This window comes from Vigna unguiculata, chromosome 10 (assembly GCF_004118075.2).
Source record: "Vigna unguiculata cultivar IT97K-499-35 chromosome 10, ASM411807v1, whole genome shotgun sequence".
NCBI lineage: Eukaryota > Viridiplantae > Streptophyta > Magnoliopsida > Fabales > Fabaceae > Vigna > Vigna unguiculata.
The window spans coordinates 29,043,858-29,060,492 of NC_040288.1; the positions used below are offsets into that span (position 1 = coordinate 29,043,858).

At 33.1% G+C, this 16,635-nt stretch overlaps 1 protein-coding gene and 1 long non-coding RNA gene across 4 annotated transcripts; both read right to left on the reverse strand.

The window, feature by feature from the left end:
• Nucleotides 1-525: 525 nt before the first annotated feature.
• On the reverse strand, nucleotides 526-3,893 carry LOC114166473 (protein kish-like). Of its 3 annotated transcripts, none has more exons than XR_003599934.1 (7): nucleotides 3,774-3,893; nucleotides 2,890-2,937; nucleotides 2,695-2,801; nucleotides 2,045-2,079; nucleotides 1,093-1,177; nucleotides 742-800; nucleotides 526-650 (listed from the first exon to the last, which is right to left on the reverse strand). XR_003599934.1 is itself a non-coding variant. In XM_028051212.1 (6 exons), exons 2-5 carry the CDS (start codon nucleotides 2,890-2,892, stop codon nucleotides 1,110-1,112), a joined length of 213 nt encoding a protein of 70 aa, XP_027907013.1. In that variant the 5' UTR covers nucleotides 2,893-2,937; nucleotides 3,774-3,893; the 3' UTR covers nucleotides 526-800; nucleotides 1,093-1,109. The 3 variants fall into 3 exon arrangements, 1 of the variants encoding a protein (XP_027907013.1); XR_003599935.1 differs by having other exon boundaries at nucleotides 736-800; XM_028051212.1 differs by having other exon boundaries at nucleotides 526-800.
• A 2,052-nt stretch (nucleotides 3,894-5,945) lies between these two features.
• On the reverse strand, nucleotides 5,946-7,365 carry LOC114166186. Its single transcript, XR_003599865.1, has 2 exons — nucleotides 6,524-7,365; nucleotides 5,946-6,443 (listed from the first exon to the last, which is right to left on the reverse strand). It is a non-coding gene; the product is annotated as an uncharacterized LOC114166186 (long non-coding RNA).
• Between the last annotated feature and the right edge of the window lie 9,270 nt (nucleotides 7,366-16,635).

A 16,635-nucleotide genomic window follows, 5' to 3' on the forward strand; every position in this document is an offset into this window, starting at 1 on the left:
ACACAAGAAGAAATTAATTATATTAATTATATACTCAATATTTAGGAACAAAAGTAATTTATATCCAAATTTAAATAAAAGTAAATATTTGATCAATAGAACGATTTTTAATTTTTATTCTAGGGTGTACGTTAATCAAGATATTTAGGTGAATCCACATGCGCATATGCTAATGGTCTTTTTATGATAATTAAAGTAAAACATCATAAAAATTTAACTATTTCGATAGAATTAAATAAAAAATATTGATATTATAAAATTAATCTACATAAAAATAATTATGATTTTTTTCAAGTATTATAATGTCATCTTTATACAAAACTTGTAAGTTTTTAACAAAAAAGAGAAAATTACAATAAAATATAAACAATAATTTTAAAACATTTTATTTTTATTCAACAAATTATGATTATAATTATATTGTAAAAGTATTTTCAGTTTGAGTAGATATTTTGCATACAGAATTGAAAATTCTTTTGTATGATTAATTTATATAGTTATTATAATGTTAGAGCATAGTTCAGATTCGAAAACATCATATTCATAAAATCTGGACAAAGCTATCGACATTAGCACGATCCCCCATCATAAGTAGCAATTTGAACTTCATGTAGTGAGGTTACTGTGGGGATTAATGGCAAAAACTCCACCTAATTTCAACAAGAAAGAAAAAAATAATTAACAATTGGTGGAACAAATTGTGTCAAGGACTCCGATGAGATCGTAAGTACAAACTCTCACTTCGTAGATCTGCAATTTGTGCATAAAACTGCGGTAGACCCCTAATAAAATGGACGCCCCTGCAATGCATCAAATTTCAAAATTGTAATTGTTAATGATTACCAATGATAAAAGGTGTCATTCCTATATATCTTGCTTAGAAAGAGTTCATATTTTTAAAACAGCAAAATCAGTATTTATCAATTTATTTTGAAATCACAGTAGACATACAACACAAAACTCAAAATCCAGATTCGCTTAGAAATTGTTCTTAATATTAGATGTACGCCAGAAAATTACTCATTACACATATTTATTCCTTATGAATAGCTTCTGACTCATCAATTTGGACATAAAAAAATAATAACTTACTATTGAGTAAAAAAACCTTAGAAGAAGATTGTTGAAACACCCATCATAAAGCAACCCACAGCTACCCACGGGCTTAACCGTTCACCTGTATTAGCAACCCCGTGTATAATCAAGATAATATCAGTGATTAAATTTCACATCTCATGAAATATATAATTCTAAAGGGAACACACACCCAGACAGAAAGTGTTACATGTAGACAACACAAGGAGTAAAAATTCCCCATTAGATCATAATGAGCAAGTGATTTGAATATGTTTTTGTTCTCACTTGTTTTGTTGCATATTCTATTCCACAACATACCAAACATGCTGGTACAGCACTAAATTTGAAGCAACACATTCAAGAACTATATGGCCAAGCTAGAAATTTAGTAGTCCATGTCACAAACAGCTTTGGAATGACACTGTAATGTAGCATTTTAAAGCTCACAAGGAATCGAGGATCTAGAACTATTGAGAATGAGTGCTCCACAACAATCAAAAGAAGATTTATGAAAATTCCAAGTAGCATCAAAATGATGAATTTTGAAATAAGGATATAGTACATACTTAATTGAGAATAATGTTTCATTATAACTATAGGATTGATAAATAAAAATGAGACAAGTATGAAGCATACTAACAAAAAGGGTTGAAACTGTAAAAGGCATAATCACGATGTAGTAGTTAAGTAAATTTAGGACAGAACCGCAACCAAATTTTGTATATTTGCATCACTCATCATTTACCACTATTTTTCCACTGCCAGTGGGCAAGTCATCAACACAAGTATGTTCTTTGGTCCAAGTTAATTAATTCAATATGTTAAACTCGAAAAATCTGATGCCGTAAGATATTAATCACATGGGGGGAAAGCAAAAATCATCATAGAAGATATCAAATGAAAATTTCTAGGGTAAGCAGACGTAAACAATAACAATGTAGTAGCAAATCAAACAAGGGATATCTACCTATTCTTGCCGCCTTCCAGAAGAAACCACGAAATCTGTCAGCAAAAACATGTACGTCTTGTCAGCAAGTTCTAAAAATCTGTTATAAAGAATGAAAAAACTATTGCAAGCTGCACGTCTAATGGAGCAAGGTAAAAAACTTATGATACATTGAATTTTGAGCATGTAAATTCAGATGTACAAATTACCAAACACTTGAGAATAAAAAGGAAGGGTGAGGGGAAAGAATGCGTGGTTAACAAGAAATTTTCCATCCCTTTGTTTGGATGTTCAAAATTACTTTTAGAGGAACTTTAAAAAGTTCATAAAAATTAGCAAGGAACAGGATTTTCATGGAATGAAAATCCCCCGTTTTCTTTTAATCATTTCATAAACTCCCAAACAAGAGGAAGGTTCGAGGTAAACTTTTATTTCCTTTCCCTTCCCTTCCCCTCCCTTTATTGGCTTCTATCCAAACTTGTATAAGAACATTGCAATCGATAGTATTGCTCACCAGAAACAACATTGCACCAAAACCAATACTGAAAATAAGACCTACACTATTACACAGCTATGCCACTCGAATGAAGAATTGTCAACATACGCATAAATTGTCAACATATGCATAACAGCTCATATTTACACATGGCAAGAGATGACGACATATATACCCAGTTTTCTGGTCTAGGATCGCCGGAAACTGCATCTTGAAATAAGTGCAGGCACATATCCCCAGAAGTATCACAGTTAGAAATGAGTGGAAATTGAAAAGCGCTGACTGAAACATAACACAGAGGATGTCAAATGCAATGAGCAAACATTCCGCGGATTAAATCACAATGATTCAAAATTTACAGTTTCCTCACCATCTCAACGTATTCTTAGAATTTACCAATCTTCACCATCCTCCCTCCCTACAAAAGATATTCCATTAACAATTACATTAGGCCTGTCATCCAAAACAATATGCAATAGTGCAAGTAACTGAACAGTGTCTAAATCAAGTTCAATCACGAAACTCAATTAAAAACGCAAACCCTACAAATAATTCAAAATCAAGATTTGACATGTATACATTAATTTTAACAACCATCTCTTCTTCAAATTCATTCATCTATGTTTCACCAAAGTAATTCACAGAGTAAAAGTTTGCATCAAAGGTCAACATAGATTACTGAGATGAAACAGTAATTCTGATTGAATTATAACACTGAAAGCATTCATGAAAATGCATATAATAATGCGTCTGCTTCTTCCCCTTAAGAAACTGCATCCAAAACTACATCACTCAACGGTACTAACAAACATTAAATTCCAGATCTGCAAACTCTAATCTTCTCTAGATCACAAACCTACCCAGATCCCAAAAACAAAAAACGACCAAATTTCCCTGATTGATGTACCCCTCTGTTAAACAATCATAAAATCTAATACCTAAAAATCAATGTACCACTCTGTTACAACAAAATTGGATCCACATCATCACATTTAACACTAATTACAACAACAGAAGGCGGGATCATTTGCGAAACGATTACTAGAATTAAATCAACGCAATTTAACATAAGGAACAATTCAAAACGTTAAAATATATACTACATTCACATTTATAAAATTTCAACGACACACAAAAGAAATCATTATGGCAGAACAATTTGATAATACAAAAAATCAATTTCAAAACTCTAACATTTAAAAGAAGAAACTCAGATCTATTATCAGCAATTATAATAAATGGTAATGAAGGAACCTTGATATGAATTTCCCGTGAGTGATGTTGGAGGGTGCTGTAGATTTGAGAGAAGAACTCGCCAGAGATACAGAACTACGGTCACCAACTCTCCTAACCACTGTTTCGCTTTACAACTACCGTCAGATTTTAACTTTTATCGACGTATTTACCATATATGAATGGATTTTTTTACGATAATGAGAGTAAAAAACAATAAAAAATTAAGTATTTCAATTGAATTAACAAAAATATATTGATAAAATTATATTAATATTATAAAATTTGTACACATATAAATGATTATGATTTTTTTTTTAATTTTTATGATGTTGTCGTTATATAAATTTTTGTCAGAATAAAAAATAAAACTACAATAAAATATAGACAATAATTTTAAAATATTTTAATTTTTATTTAATAATATATAATTATAATTATATAATGAAAATATTATCAGTTTTCGTGCGTAGATTTTTTTATAATGGAAACTAAAAAGTTAATTAATAAATATAAAGGCATACAGAATTGAAAAAAAAGAAGTAAAAGAAAAAACTACATAAAACAAAACTTACAAAACTCAATCTTTTTAGATATTTGATAAAAGATGTAAAATTGTTTAATTTTAAAATATTAGTGATGCAACCTATTAAACTAAAATTTTATGATAAAATGTGATGAATTTTATCGATAGAATATGAAACTCTTGTATGAATTTTTCAAAGGCAAAACAAATATTATTAAAATATAAAAAACAAAAGCATTAGATTTTCCCGACACTTCTGGTCATACAGATAGAACAAAGTAGGCAGTCTTATATTAGATAATATTTGAAAGAAAAAATTAGGTATGATAAATAGGAAGAAAAATAAAATAAAAAAGTGAAAAAATATTTATGATATTAAAGTATCCCAAAATAATTAGCCGTTTGGTGTATCTAATCTTCAAAAGACAATGGTATGACTCTTGTAATCAATCATTCATTCCATCGTGGAAAATTAATGTCTTGTTAGTAAACAACAACCATAAATTGTCTCCATTTCAAATCACCAATATCTAATCTATCTCTTACTCCCTAGCAAATTAATGTATTAATATTTGTTGAGATTGTTTATTATGATTGATGTTATTATAAACATCTTACATTATTTAAAATAATTTGCAGTTAAATTTAAAAGTTTACATAAATATTATGCAATTTTTCTAATTTACAATGTAGAACTTTTTCGTAGGTCCCTTCATTTTATAAGATATAAAATCTCATTTAACGTTTATTCTAATTGTGAATCTCATTTTAAGATTTTAAAGTTAACTTTTCTATGATTTTTTTTTTAAACAAAGTTTGACATCCTATTTTTTCTACATTTAACAATTAGTATAAGACATGATTTTATAAGAATCATTGACAAACACACATTTTTTTTAATTGAATAAATGTAAAATATTTTGTTTATAAAAATTTGTTTGTTTGGACAATCAAATAAGTATTAAACATTTTATATTAGAGGTTAAATACTTATAAATATTTATTATTTGTTTACAAACAAATATTTCTCTCTTATTATTCTTAAAATTGGATCTTGCAATCAATTATTTACATTTCGAAAAATATGTCTAAAGCTATATTAAGCACAAACTACTTTTTCGATAAGACAAAATCATAATGTATAGTTAACCTTATTAGGTCCTATATGTCAATACCCAATTTCATCCGGGTAAAAAATAAAAAATTTTCTTTCAAACAATTAGGAGAAGGGAAAAATAGGAAAAAGTGAGCATTGATTTGTATATAGATATTTTCCTACTTTTACTTTCATCCCTTTTTTAATTTTTATTTAATCTTGTTTTATTTTATTTTATCTTATTTTATCCTTTTTATTTTATTTAATTTTATCTTTAAACTTTTAATTTAAATTTTAATATTTTCGTTTACTTTTATTATTTTATTTTGTTTTATTCTTTTGAAAAAAATATAGAAAAGGGGGGTGAAAATAATAAAAATGAGAAAAACTAAAATGAAAGTCAATTGTGCGTTTTCTCTCCACTTTTGAGATTTGGCATGAGAAAGGAAATGGTGGGGAGGTGTATCACTGCATGCCAGCGCCGGTGGAATGGCAGAAGCCAATCTGCATTTCACTTTTGGCCCTTTTCTAAAACTAACACAAAATATGAGCGAAAGAGGAAACGGGCATGGTAAGAAGAACGGTCAAACCATTCTGAAAAGAAGGGAGGATACAATATCACAAGGGGCAAGAGAGCAACTGGGGGAGGATACACAGTTTCGCATTTCATAACAGATAACAAAAAAGAAGAGAGCACCCTTGCATCTGAAAGGAATCATCTGAAAGGAAGAACGAGAACAGGGGAGCCTCCATTGATCACACCTTACAAACACAGGGAGACTACAAGAGGTAAGCACCACTCATCAGCACATAGCCAGTCATAGCCAACGAACAAGCTCCTCAACCCATCATCTAACCCCCAATTCATCCTTCTCTTCTCGCAACCAATCAAACCAAAACGGCAACCCAAACTCTATCCCCCTCACCCATCATCAACACACCAAAAAGCTCGTGCTTCATTCATCCACCTGCAGGAGGTCCAAACCAGAACCCCAAACATACTTCACAAACGGTTTTGTAGAGCGCGTCTTCACCCGCTTACTCACTTGCCATCATCTTTGTCTCCCACCTGCACAAAAACCAGAACCACACTCATTCTTCACCATCAATATACACCACCCATTACCTTCAATATACACCACCCATTACCTTTGTTACAACCCCATCTCTGCGACTCAACATCACACCAGACCGAAATCCGTAATAGCACCAAAGACCCCCGTCTTAATCTTCCCCGATCACACGCCGCCGGCGAGTCGGAGCTTTAACGACAGCGGCTCTAGTTTCGCTCACCAACATTATCGCCGTGGGCCTCTGTTCGACCTCGCAGATTAGAGGAGAGGACGCACCCCCTGTTCGCATCAGCGGCGCCGACGTTTCCCTCGACGGTGGCGGCAAGGCGGTGCGACGCGAAGCGATCGCGACGGGCTGGCAGCGGATGAACGCGCGGAGCTTCGACCGGGAAGAAATCCTCGCGCAGAAGGGGAAATGGGCGCCGTAGGCGACGCGCGTCGGTCGCGGCGGTGGCGGCGTTCACGGTGGGTTGCAGGCGCTGCGTCGGCGTTGATCTCTTGGAGTTGCGTTCCGGTGCATGAGTGAAAGCAAGGTGGTTGAGCCGCCGAGAGGGAGGACGACCCTCCGGCGTCGATTAGCGTCGCCGGCAACCAGTCGCGGGGCGGCGTGGCGGAGCAGAGGTGAGGGCGGTAGGTTGGCAGGCAGCGGCACTCGCTGGCGTGGTCTTGGTGCCGTCGAGAGAGAGGGTTTGGCGTTTGGTTCGTGAGCTGCTAGGGTTTAGATTAATCACATTCAAGTCTCAGCCCACTTCACTCCTTGCACCCCCATTTTTGACATTTTCACCCCCCTGTGTATTAAAATTGTGTCTGCGTGGCTTTTCTCGCGCACCCCCCAATATTAAGTTCTTCACACCCACGACTTTGCTATGGCTTGGGACAGTTTCTTCGTACACCTCCATTTCTGATAAGCCCGCACCCCCAGCGCGCGTTATTACCTTTTTGGCCCCCTCCGTTTCCTCCTTGTTTCCTGCACCTTCAACTTATTCTTCGCACCCCCATTATCACATGTACCCCTGTTTTTTATCTCATACACTTCTATGCTTCTTATCTCTTTTCTTCTCGCACCCCCAATTTCTGATAGCTTTACACCCACTATGTTTACTTGCATGTTCCATTGCATCTTTGGGCATGTTTTATATTTCACTTGTCACACCCCTTTTTTTTTACTGTACACACCTGATTAACTTCATGCACCTCCCATGTTATTCATGCACCATCTTTTTTTAAAAATAATTTCATCATTTTATTTATTTATCTTCTTTTATTTATTAAAAAAAAAACAAATATATTTGAAAATTATTAAAAATTACAAAAAAATAGGAAAAATCTAAAAAACCAAAAATAGTTTTCTTTCTCTTTATTGTGTCTGTCCGGTCGCTCGCACCGCGTGACACTCATTTTCAAATACCAAAAAAAGTTTTCTTTCCCCTTTTTTAGTGTCTGTCCGACCGTTCGCGTCGTGTGACACAAATCTTCAACTAATCCAAAAATATCAAAAAAAATACAAAATTTTCAAAATATAAAAAACATCAACATTTTCAAACAAACAAGCTTTTAAGAACTACGTGATCCTTGATTCTCCAATGTGAGATACGTAGGAGCAAGGTCAGTCCTTGTCAGGTTCACCTCCAAAAAATCAAATCATTTTCTCAAATTGTTTTCCAAATATCTTTTTTAAAGAACTACGTAACCCTGATTTCTCATTTGAATGAGAATACGTAGGACCAAGGTCAATCCTTGTCGGGCCCAAAAACGTAAAAATATTTTTGTTTCCTTTTAATATTATTGCTTCATTATTTTTGGGGGAAATTAACATTTTGAAAACCACATCAACTTTGCATTTTTAATTAAAGGTACCGCCCTCGGGCGGGCGCGGTAGGGTGCTAACACCTTCCCTACGCGTAACCGACTCCCGGATCCAAAATCTGGTTTTTCGCAGACTTGTCTTATCTTTATGGTTTTTTCCATAGTTTTCCAGAATAACTATGGTGGCGACTCCGAATCTTTTTTTAAAATCCGTTTTTCTTTTTTGGTTCGTCGTCCCGTTGCGATTCCGGTTGCGACACTATACTCTAGTTTGAGAAAAAATTAGGGTTAAATATGTTTTGATACTTTTAACTTTGAGTGAAAATTGGAATTAGTTCCTTTTAGAAACTTTAAATCAATTTAGTCCATCAACTCTGTAAATACGTGGATTTAGTCCTTTTAACCAAATTTTATTAAGTTTATTTGACGTTTTAAACACATTTCATTATAGTATTTTAGTTTATTTACACCGTTTGACACATGTTTGTTTCAATATTAACTGAGAAACGCATTTGAAACGTCAAATAAACTTTAAAAAAAAGTTTGCTTAAAGGGCTAAATCCACGTATTTCTAAAGATAAGGGACTAAATTGGTTCAAAGTTTTCAAGAAGGACTAATTCCAATTGTCATTAAAAGTTGAAGGACCAAAAACATATTTAACCCAAAAATTTATGACCTATGTATGACAAGTCATGTTATGTATCAAAGAGTTTCATAGAGAAGATATGCACATTTAATGATTCATGAAGAGTATTTAATGCATCTTCAAGCTTGAACATGGACAAATGCATGACGAAGATGAAGTATAAGTTTTCTGATAGATGATTATCCCTAAATTTCATACAAGAAGAACTTGAAGATGAACCTTTATAATTCAAAGGACCTATGACAAGAGCAAAAAACAAGAGATTGGAAGAACAAATCTATTCAAAGCTCTTAATGCTACAAGCAAATGGACACTCAAAGAATATGAAGATAATAGCTCAAAGCACATTTGAAGGGTAACTCTTAGGAAATTTAGTTTATGTTTTTCAACTTTGAGCTTTCTTTTAGAAATTAGTTATGTTTCCATATTTTTGGGCTTTGAGCTTTATTTTATAAATTAGTTTATGTTTTTGGGTTTGAACCTTCTTATAAAGTTTCCAAGTTATATGCCTATATATAAAGGTACCAAAAGTCATATATTGAATTTTATTTCGTCAAAAAGATGATTCTTTTTATTCTTGGCATAGGCTTCAGGTTTTTATCAAAGATTAACATCTTTATAGTGAATCTCCACTTGACTTATCAATATGCTAGATTATGGTGTCCCCATCCCTGTCTTATTTTGCGTTCTTCTCTGACTTATTTTGTTGTGCCTCTAGAAGATTCAAATTCAGAAACAATCATACTCTTTCTTAGATACGATCGTATCATTTTCAAAGGAACCAGTGTAAAAAACCTAGTATAAATATGTCTCTATCCTTATCCCTTTGAAGTAACCTATAACTAACTAAAAATATGAGAGTTTTGTTAGAACACAAATCCTAATGTATTTTTCGGTAATGTGTATGTTTACTTTAAGTTGTGTTTAAATGTCCTTGACAAACATTTCAACCAGCTCTTCTTGTGTGTGATTTCACTACAAGAAATTTTTTTTATGAAGGGTTATTTTTGGTATTTTTGGGGATTTTAACCCCTGCTAAAGGAGTTACCACGATTTGTTTTCCCCTAGAAAAACCAGCATCATTAATAGATTACCAGTGGTTTTGACTAACCCCTGGTAAAACAGTACTTATTAGCGATTTTTATACCCCTTGTATTTATCAACGATTTGGAACCCCTGGTATTTACCGACGGTTTGAAACCCCTAGTATTTACAAGTGGTTTGAAACCCTTGGTATTTACCAGCAGTTTAGAACCCCTGGTATTTACTAGCAGTTTTGGAACCCCAAATATTTACCAGCAATTTTGAAACTCCAAGTAGTTATTGACAATTTTGGAACCCCTAGTACTTTGCGAGGAAGTTTTGTAAACCTCTCCTAGTTGTCAGCGGTTTTAAAGCCTTTATACTATATGACAGTACTAAAAGTCATTTTCCAATGTTTTTTATCCCTATAATGCAATTCATTATTTATTTATGTTTTTACTTATTTTTCAAATTCCCTGAGTATTATTTATTACACTTTTTGAATGCATATAATTCCTAAAACATATGATATAAAAAGCAAAAATTCTAACATTTGGACATTTGTTTATAACTAGATATAACGTTCATAGAAACAAGGAACATTGTCTATAAGTTCAAGATATATAATAAAGTTTCAAACTAGTGAAATATTACAATATTTTTGTTCTTATAGTTATAAAGTCTAACATAATGAAAGTCTAATATGATTCTTCAACTATCAATCTTGATCTAAATCATTTGTTTCTTCATTAAAAATACTTCCTTGATCTGATATCTAACATAAAAAATAATAATTATTATTATTAACATTCTTTATCGTATAAAATATATATTCTAATACTTTTGATTAGAGATTACTGTATAAAACCTTTATCATATGAACTACCAAAGTGAAACTTTAATTTTGATTAGAGATTCTAAGTTTTGTCATAATGGAATAGTCATGCTTGTCCCCTTTTCATTTGTTTATTCTATTTTTTCTTTATGTCAATGTATACAAACATACAACTATGTTGGTTTATAACATCTTGGTCGGATATTACGAATTTAAATAAATAAAATAGAAATAATAATTAAACATCATTTATTATACTATCTTTTCCCAAAATGCGGGAAAATTAAAACATTTATTTCATCAAAACATGGTCCAAAATCCATACTGTATAAAACTCGAATCAATATATAAAAGTGTGTAACAGAAATGTTTACAAAATTATTCAAAACCATAAACAATAAAAACTTTGATAAAGCTTTTTCCCAAGTCTAACCCCACTCCAGCTATATGTTTCACCAATACCACTTGCAACATCATCTACTTCCGTATAACGCAATACACGATCATCGCCAAACACAAACAGTTAGGATGAGCTCATAAACACTTAACATATAAGTTAATAAAATCAAGATACACCAACTATTTTATTCTCGATAATTCTTGACCAAGACCTTATTGCCCCAAGGTTTTTCAACCTGTAAGTCACACAAATAATTGACCATGGACTCAGGATATATGATACTTCCATGAACCTGTCCGCTCGTGGTCATGCCTCTACAAACCTCTCCGCTCGTAGTCCAACTCTACGGACCTCTTCGCCCGTAGTCCAACACACGTGATCCACCAGTTACGAACCTACCCGCTCGCAACATCTATCAAGTGTGAGCACGAAACATACGAACCTCTCTACTTATATCCCCACATGAGAGTATCAGGACATGAACCTCCTCATTCATATCATCACGTGTTCACCACCATCCATGAACCTACCCGCTCATGGCACAGTATCTCCTAATCCAAGTCTTACATCATAACATCAAAACAAAATTAAGAAAAGCACATTGCATTATACAAGGTACATACTTAAGCTGGTCTTAAGGATTCAAATGCTTTCACGAACCAGCTCGCTCGTGGTCCAACTCTATGAACCTCCCCGCTCGTAGTTTAACTCTACGGACCTCCCCGCCCGTAGTCCCATACACGTGATCCAACAGCTACAAACCTCCCCGCTCGCAGCAGCCCTTAAGTGTGAGCACGGAATATACGAACCTCCCCGCTCGTATCCTCACACGAGAGCATCATAGTATGAACCTCCCCGCTCATATTATCACGTGTTCATCACCAGTCATGAACCTACCTGTCCATGACAATATCAAGCATATCCCAGACCAGGACCAACACAACAAGCCATGCAAAAAGTATCACGAATGCACATTGCCACTGCATCATCGCCTGGGACAACCTAAGCGTCGCCAGGCGAAATGGCAGTGTAGACCGTCTGGCGGTTCCACATCACCGTCAAGCGCCACAACACACAAGACTTTCATGTTTCCTACTATCGCCTAGCGGTCCACTCTACATCATCTGACACTACACAAGTATTGTTATACTACTGGTTTTAGGTACTCTAATTCAGTTCCTAACATTCACCCATTCAATTCTCAAACATCCAGAAATCAAAATACACATTCATATACTCCAAATTACAATATCACAACACATTTGCATCTTTCAAGTATAAGCACACATTCCTCTCTTTTATAATTCATATATACTGACATCTTAAATCAATGCCAACATACACGTTATTTTCCCCTTCTCATTTTCCCAACCCTTTGCATGCTCACAATTCACATACACCACATAAGACACAATCAAAACTATGTACTGATTCTGCATGCCCTAACAATTTCATTACATTTAAAATTTGATTATTGTGTTCTCTTATTTTTCATAAAACCCATCATGATCATGCAACACTCGGTCATAGTGATGTCATCAATAGTGGCCTTTTTCACACACTTATAACATCATACATTCGAGCTAAAATATATAGGTTCATATATTCAACATGGCTCAGCAAGCACTACCAAAAACATACTCATCAATCACACATTTATATATTTATATATATAAATTCAGCAATCAAGGCCATACAAGCAATTAAGCACACTTGATGATCCATTACTAATCATACTCTTAAGGAATTCAAACTACCAATCATCAGTAACATATATCTCTAGCTACAAACATCCAATTCAAATCTCCACTATTCAAAGTAAATAACAACATGAAAGGAATCACCTGTCAAAATTTTATCTAAATCAGACGATTAACGAAACTGGAAGTGCAGTTTTACAAAAACTGTGCAAACCATAAAAACGTAGTCGCCCAGCGACTAGATCTTGCCGCCCAGCGAAAATACACCAGAAACCTAGCGCCTGGCGGTAGGAAACAACCGCCTGACGGTCCCTGCTTCGCGAGAAACACAAGAAACAATGTTTTTTTCACAAAAAACCCTATTCCACACATCCATGCATCGCTTGGCGACAGTTCATCACTGCCAGGCGGTTCCCATCAGGAACCCATAAATGCACATCAAAAGGTATGTGTTGCATGGCGGCTTTGAAGGCCCGCCGGGCGATTTCTAGAAAATTTCCAGAAACTCAACCCAATTCCAAAAAATACGAGAATCAAGCAATCATACATCACATACATGTTTACGCAATTAAACTAGAAAAACAAGAGGTACTGCTCCCTTAACATGAATTTTGTGCTTCCAATTGCAACTATTGTAAACCTTGATGATAGTAAAACCCACTTCTCGTCTCCTTCCCCTTTCCACACGTCAATAGGCTTCTAGAACCACTCGTAACTCTTTTTTTCAATACACAAAGTTGGTGTATAACTAAAAGTCCTTCTCCTCTCGTTACTTCCACTCGTATACTCACCTCACACCATACTTTTAAGTGCCTTAATGGCTAAAACGAAAATACCATTAAAATGTGTTTAATGGTTAATCAATGGCCATTCAAGAAGGTTTCCAACCTTTTTCAACTGCTCTCTAGATGGCTAGGGTTTCTACCCTTCACATTCATGCTAAAAAGAATTTTGGTAAAAAGAAAGTTAAATTCATGCTCAACAAGGTTTGAAAACATGACCACATAATAACAATTCAAGTGCACAACCAATTCAACCAATCCATGTTTCATGATAATTCCTATAATTCTAGGATTGTATTATCACTCATCATGTTCAAGCGTTTATTATTAAAATAATAAACAATTAAAATAGCACACAAATAGCATACACAAGACTCAAACCTAAGTCATCTCACACGACCAAGTACTCTCAACCACTTGAGCTAGTATTATTCCACATCATAAAAGCCAATATTAAATTTCATAAAGGCTCACACTACCTGCATTTATTAAATATAGGAGATATTTAAGGTTCTTCACACTCCGAGTAGGAATGGCCAAACTTCAACTCAAGTTTAAGTTTGATAAATCAAGTTTAACAGATTATTAACAATTGATTTATCAAACTTAAAGCAAGGAAGAAACTATTATGCACTTCAACCCTGTGCTAAAATAAAAACCTTAGTGACTTGGTAGCATACTGACATAATCAGAATCTTTACAATATTTTGGAGAAAGTTTGTTTAGAAAAAATAGTTTAATCTACACACACAAAGAATGAAATTAGAACAATATATTATACTTAATTGCATTTACTAGGCATAAGACTTTAAGCTAAGGTGGTAGGTCTTGCAAATTACAAAGTCACAATATGATGGTTAATGCCAGAATTAATACAAATTAGAAAGTCTTTCAAAAGCTTATTTTGTGATTCTTAAGTCAAGTCTTCAAAATGTATTAGAACACTTAACAATATTTGAAAACCAACCTACACTTTAGGTTTAGTACATGAAGAAAATCAGAGAAATATGAGGTGTATTATCCGAAAAGCTTAAATATTATTTATCACTCAATGCATACTAATATCTCAAATCTTGAAATTTTGTTTGTGTTTTCTTCTTCATTGCAACTTACAAGTATTTTGTTTGTGTAAATTAAGAAGTTCAATTCCCCTACATGTGTACTTGACATCCAAGATCCCCAAATCCCAAAATTTGCTCACCATCAGTTACAACAATAACTTGAATACTCTTCTCAGGCCAAATTTTCAAAACCTCAAGGACTTTACCCCTGCAAATGGCCAACAACCTTACAACCCTGCACCAAATGTGGATGAAAGTTGCATATTGATGTCGGAAAATAAAGAATTATACTTTTCTTTCAAACTGATGTAAACTATATTATGTTCTTGAAAACTTCAAGGGCATCATGTATTTGTAAGGTTATAGTTCAAAGCACTACTAAGAGAAGAAAAGTGATCATAAAAGAAAGAAAATGATATATTGTCATTCTTTTCAGCAGAAAACTTAATATGAACAAAAACACCATGAATGAACAAGAGAATCGAAATAAGAATAAATCTTATGATGTTTAATCTAAAACTATATTTCACCTTAATTTTTTATTTTAAATATTTTGGTGGCATGACTTCCTTTTTTTCATCAAATAATTAGTTGAATCAAAGTTTTTAGTTAATATAAACTAAATTTGCAACGAACCTGACATGAACTATGAACACATGAACCTAGAAATAAGAACACACGAACTACGAACACACGAATCTGCAATGTACAAATCAGAGCACTGAACCTACAATCACATAATGCAGAACAAATTTGGATGAAAGAGGAAAAGTGACAAATTGACATGAAAGTGAGAGTAAGAAACGAAAGCCATTATCAATTCGAAGTTGACGAACTACGAACACACAAACCTGCAATGTACCAACCAGAACAACTTAACCTGCAATCACACAACACAAAACAGATTTGGATGAAAGAGGAAAATGAGAAATTAACATGAAATGAAAAAAAAAAATTGAAAGCCATTACGAATTCGAAGTTGCCATTGACCGATGAAGATCGAAAAAAGAAATGGAAGCAAACAAAATTAGGAGCTACAATTGAGAGATTGAGAAATTGGAAGCCAATAAAATTTTTGTTTTTTGAGATTAAGATAGGACAAATGAAAACTTTTTAATTGTGAGACTGAGAGATGAAGTAGAAATAAAGTAAAGATTAAGCACAAAGTGTGGATTGTGTTAGGTCATGAGTAAGAGATGAGAATGGACTTTATGAGTGAGAAAAGCAGAATTGTTAAAAAGTCAAACAAAAATAAAAAATTTTCACAATTCATTTAAAAAATCTGTCAAGGATTTAAGAAACCTCCATCATGAGCATAAATTTCTTGAGGTTATTCTAACCTCTCTTAATGAACCATGTTAAAATTCATAATATTTTATGAATTTTATATCGTTGAGGTCATATATGACGTCTCTTGAAGTCATATATGATAATTTAAAATATAATATTTTATATTGTTGTTGAGATTTGGAGAGTATTTTATAAGAACTCATTCCTTAACTTTACCTTTATTACAAAATTTTGTAAATAATAGATCTTATGTTAAGATTTTTTGTTAAATATTTACCATTAAGAATGCTTTTTATTTTCTTGCTTAACTATTTTAAAAAATTTACTAGTTTTTATTAAATTACACAATATTATTAATTTAAGGTAGGCAACGATTTTACATTATACACTTTGTTTGGGTCATGACGTGGAAAATAGAGAATTGAATTGAGGAGAAAATGAATGAGATATTTTGGTTTAATGGAAAGACAATGGATGTAGTTATAAAGTTATTAGTAATATGTAATTGATTTTATTGAATTAACAATTGTTAATTGTTTTTTTAGTATAATGACAAAATTACCCTTAGTTATATTATTTAAAATATAAAAAGTTTTTGGATTAAAAAAAGAAAATAATAGAGATACTTAGTATACATTATTTAT

What these genes read in the sequence shown, in the direction of transcription:
- LOC114166473 (XM_028051212.1), bottom strand. An exon ending in ATCCTAGACCAGAAAACTGG is followed by an intron (nt 2,080 to 2,694) that starts GTATATATGTCG and finishes TTTTGCTGACAG; the next exon opens with ATTTCGTGGTTTCTTCTGGA. An exon ending in CTGGAAGGCGGCAAGAATAG is followed by an intron (nt 1,178 to 2,044) that starts GTAGATATCCCT and finishes TTGCTAATACAG; the next exon opens with GTGAACGGTTAAGCCCGTGG.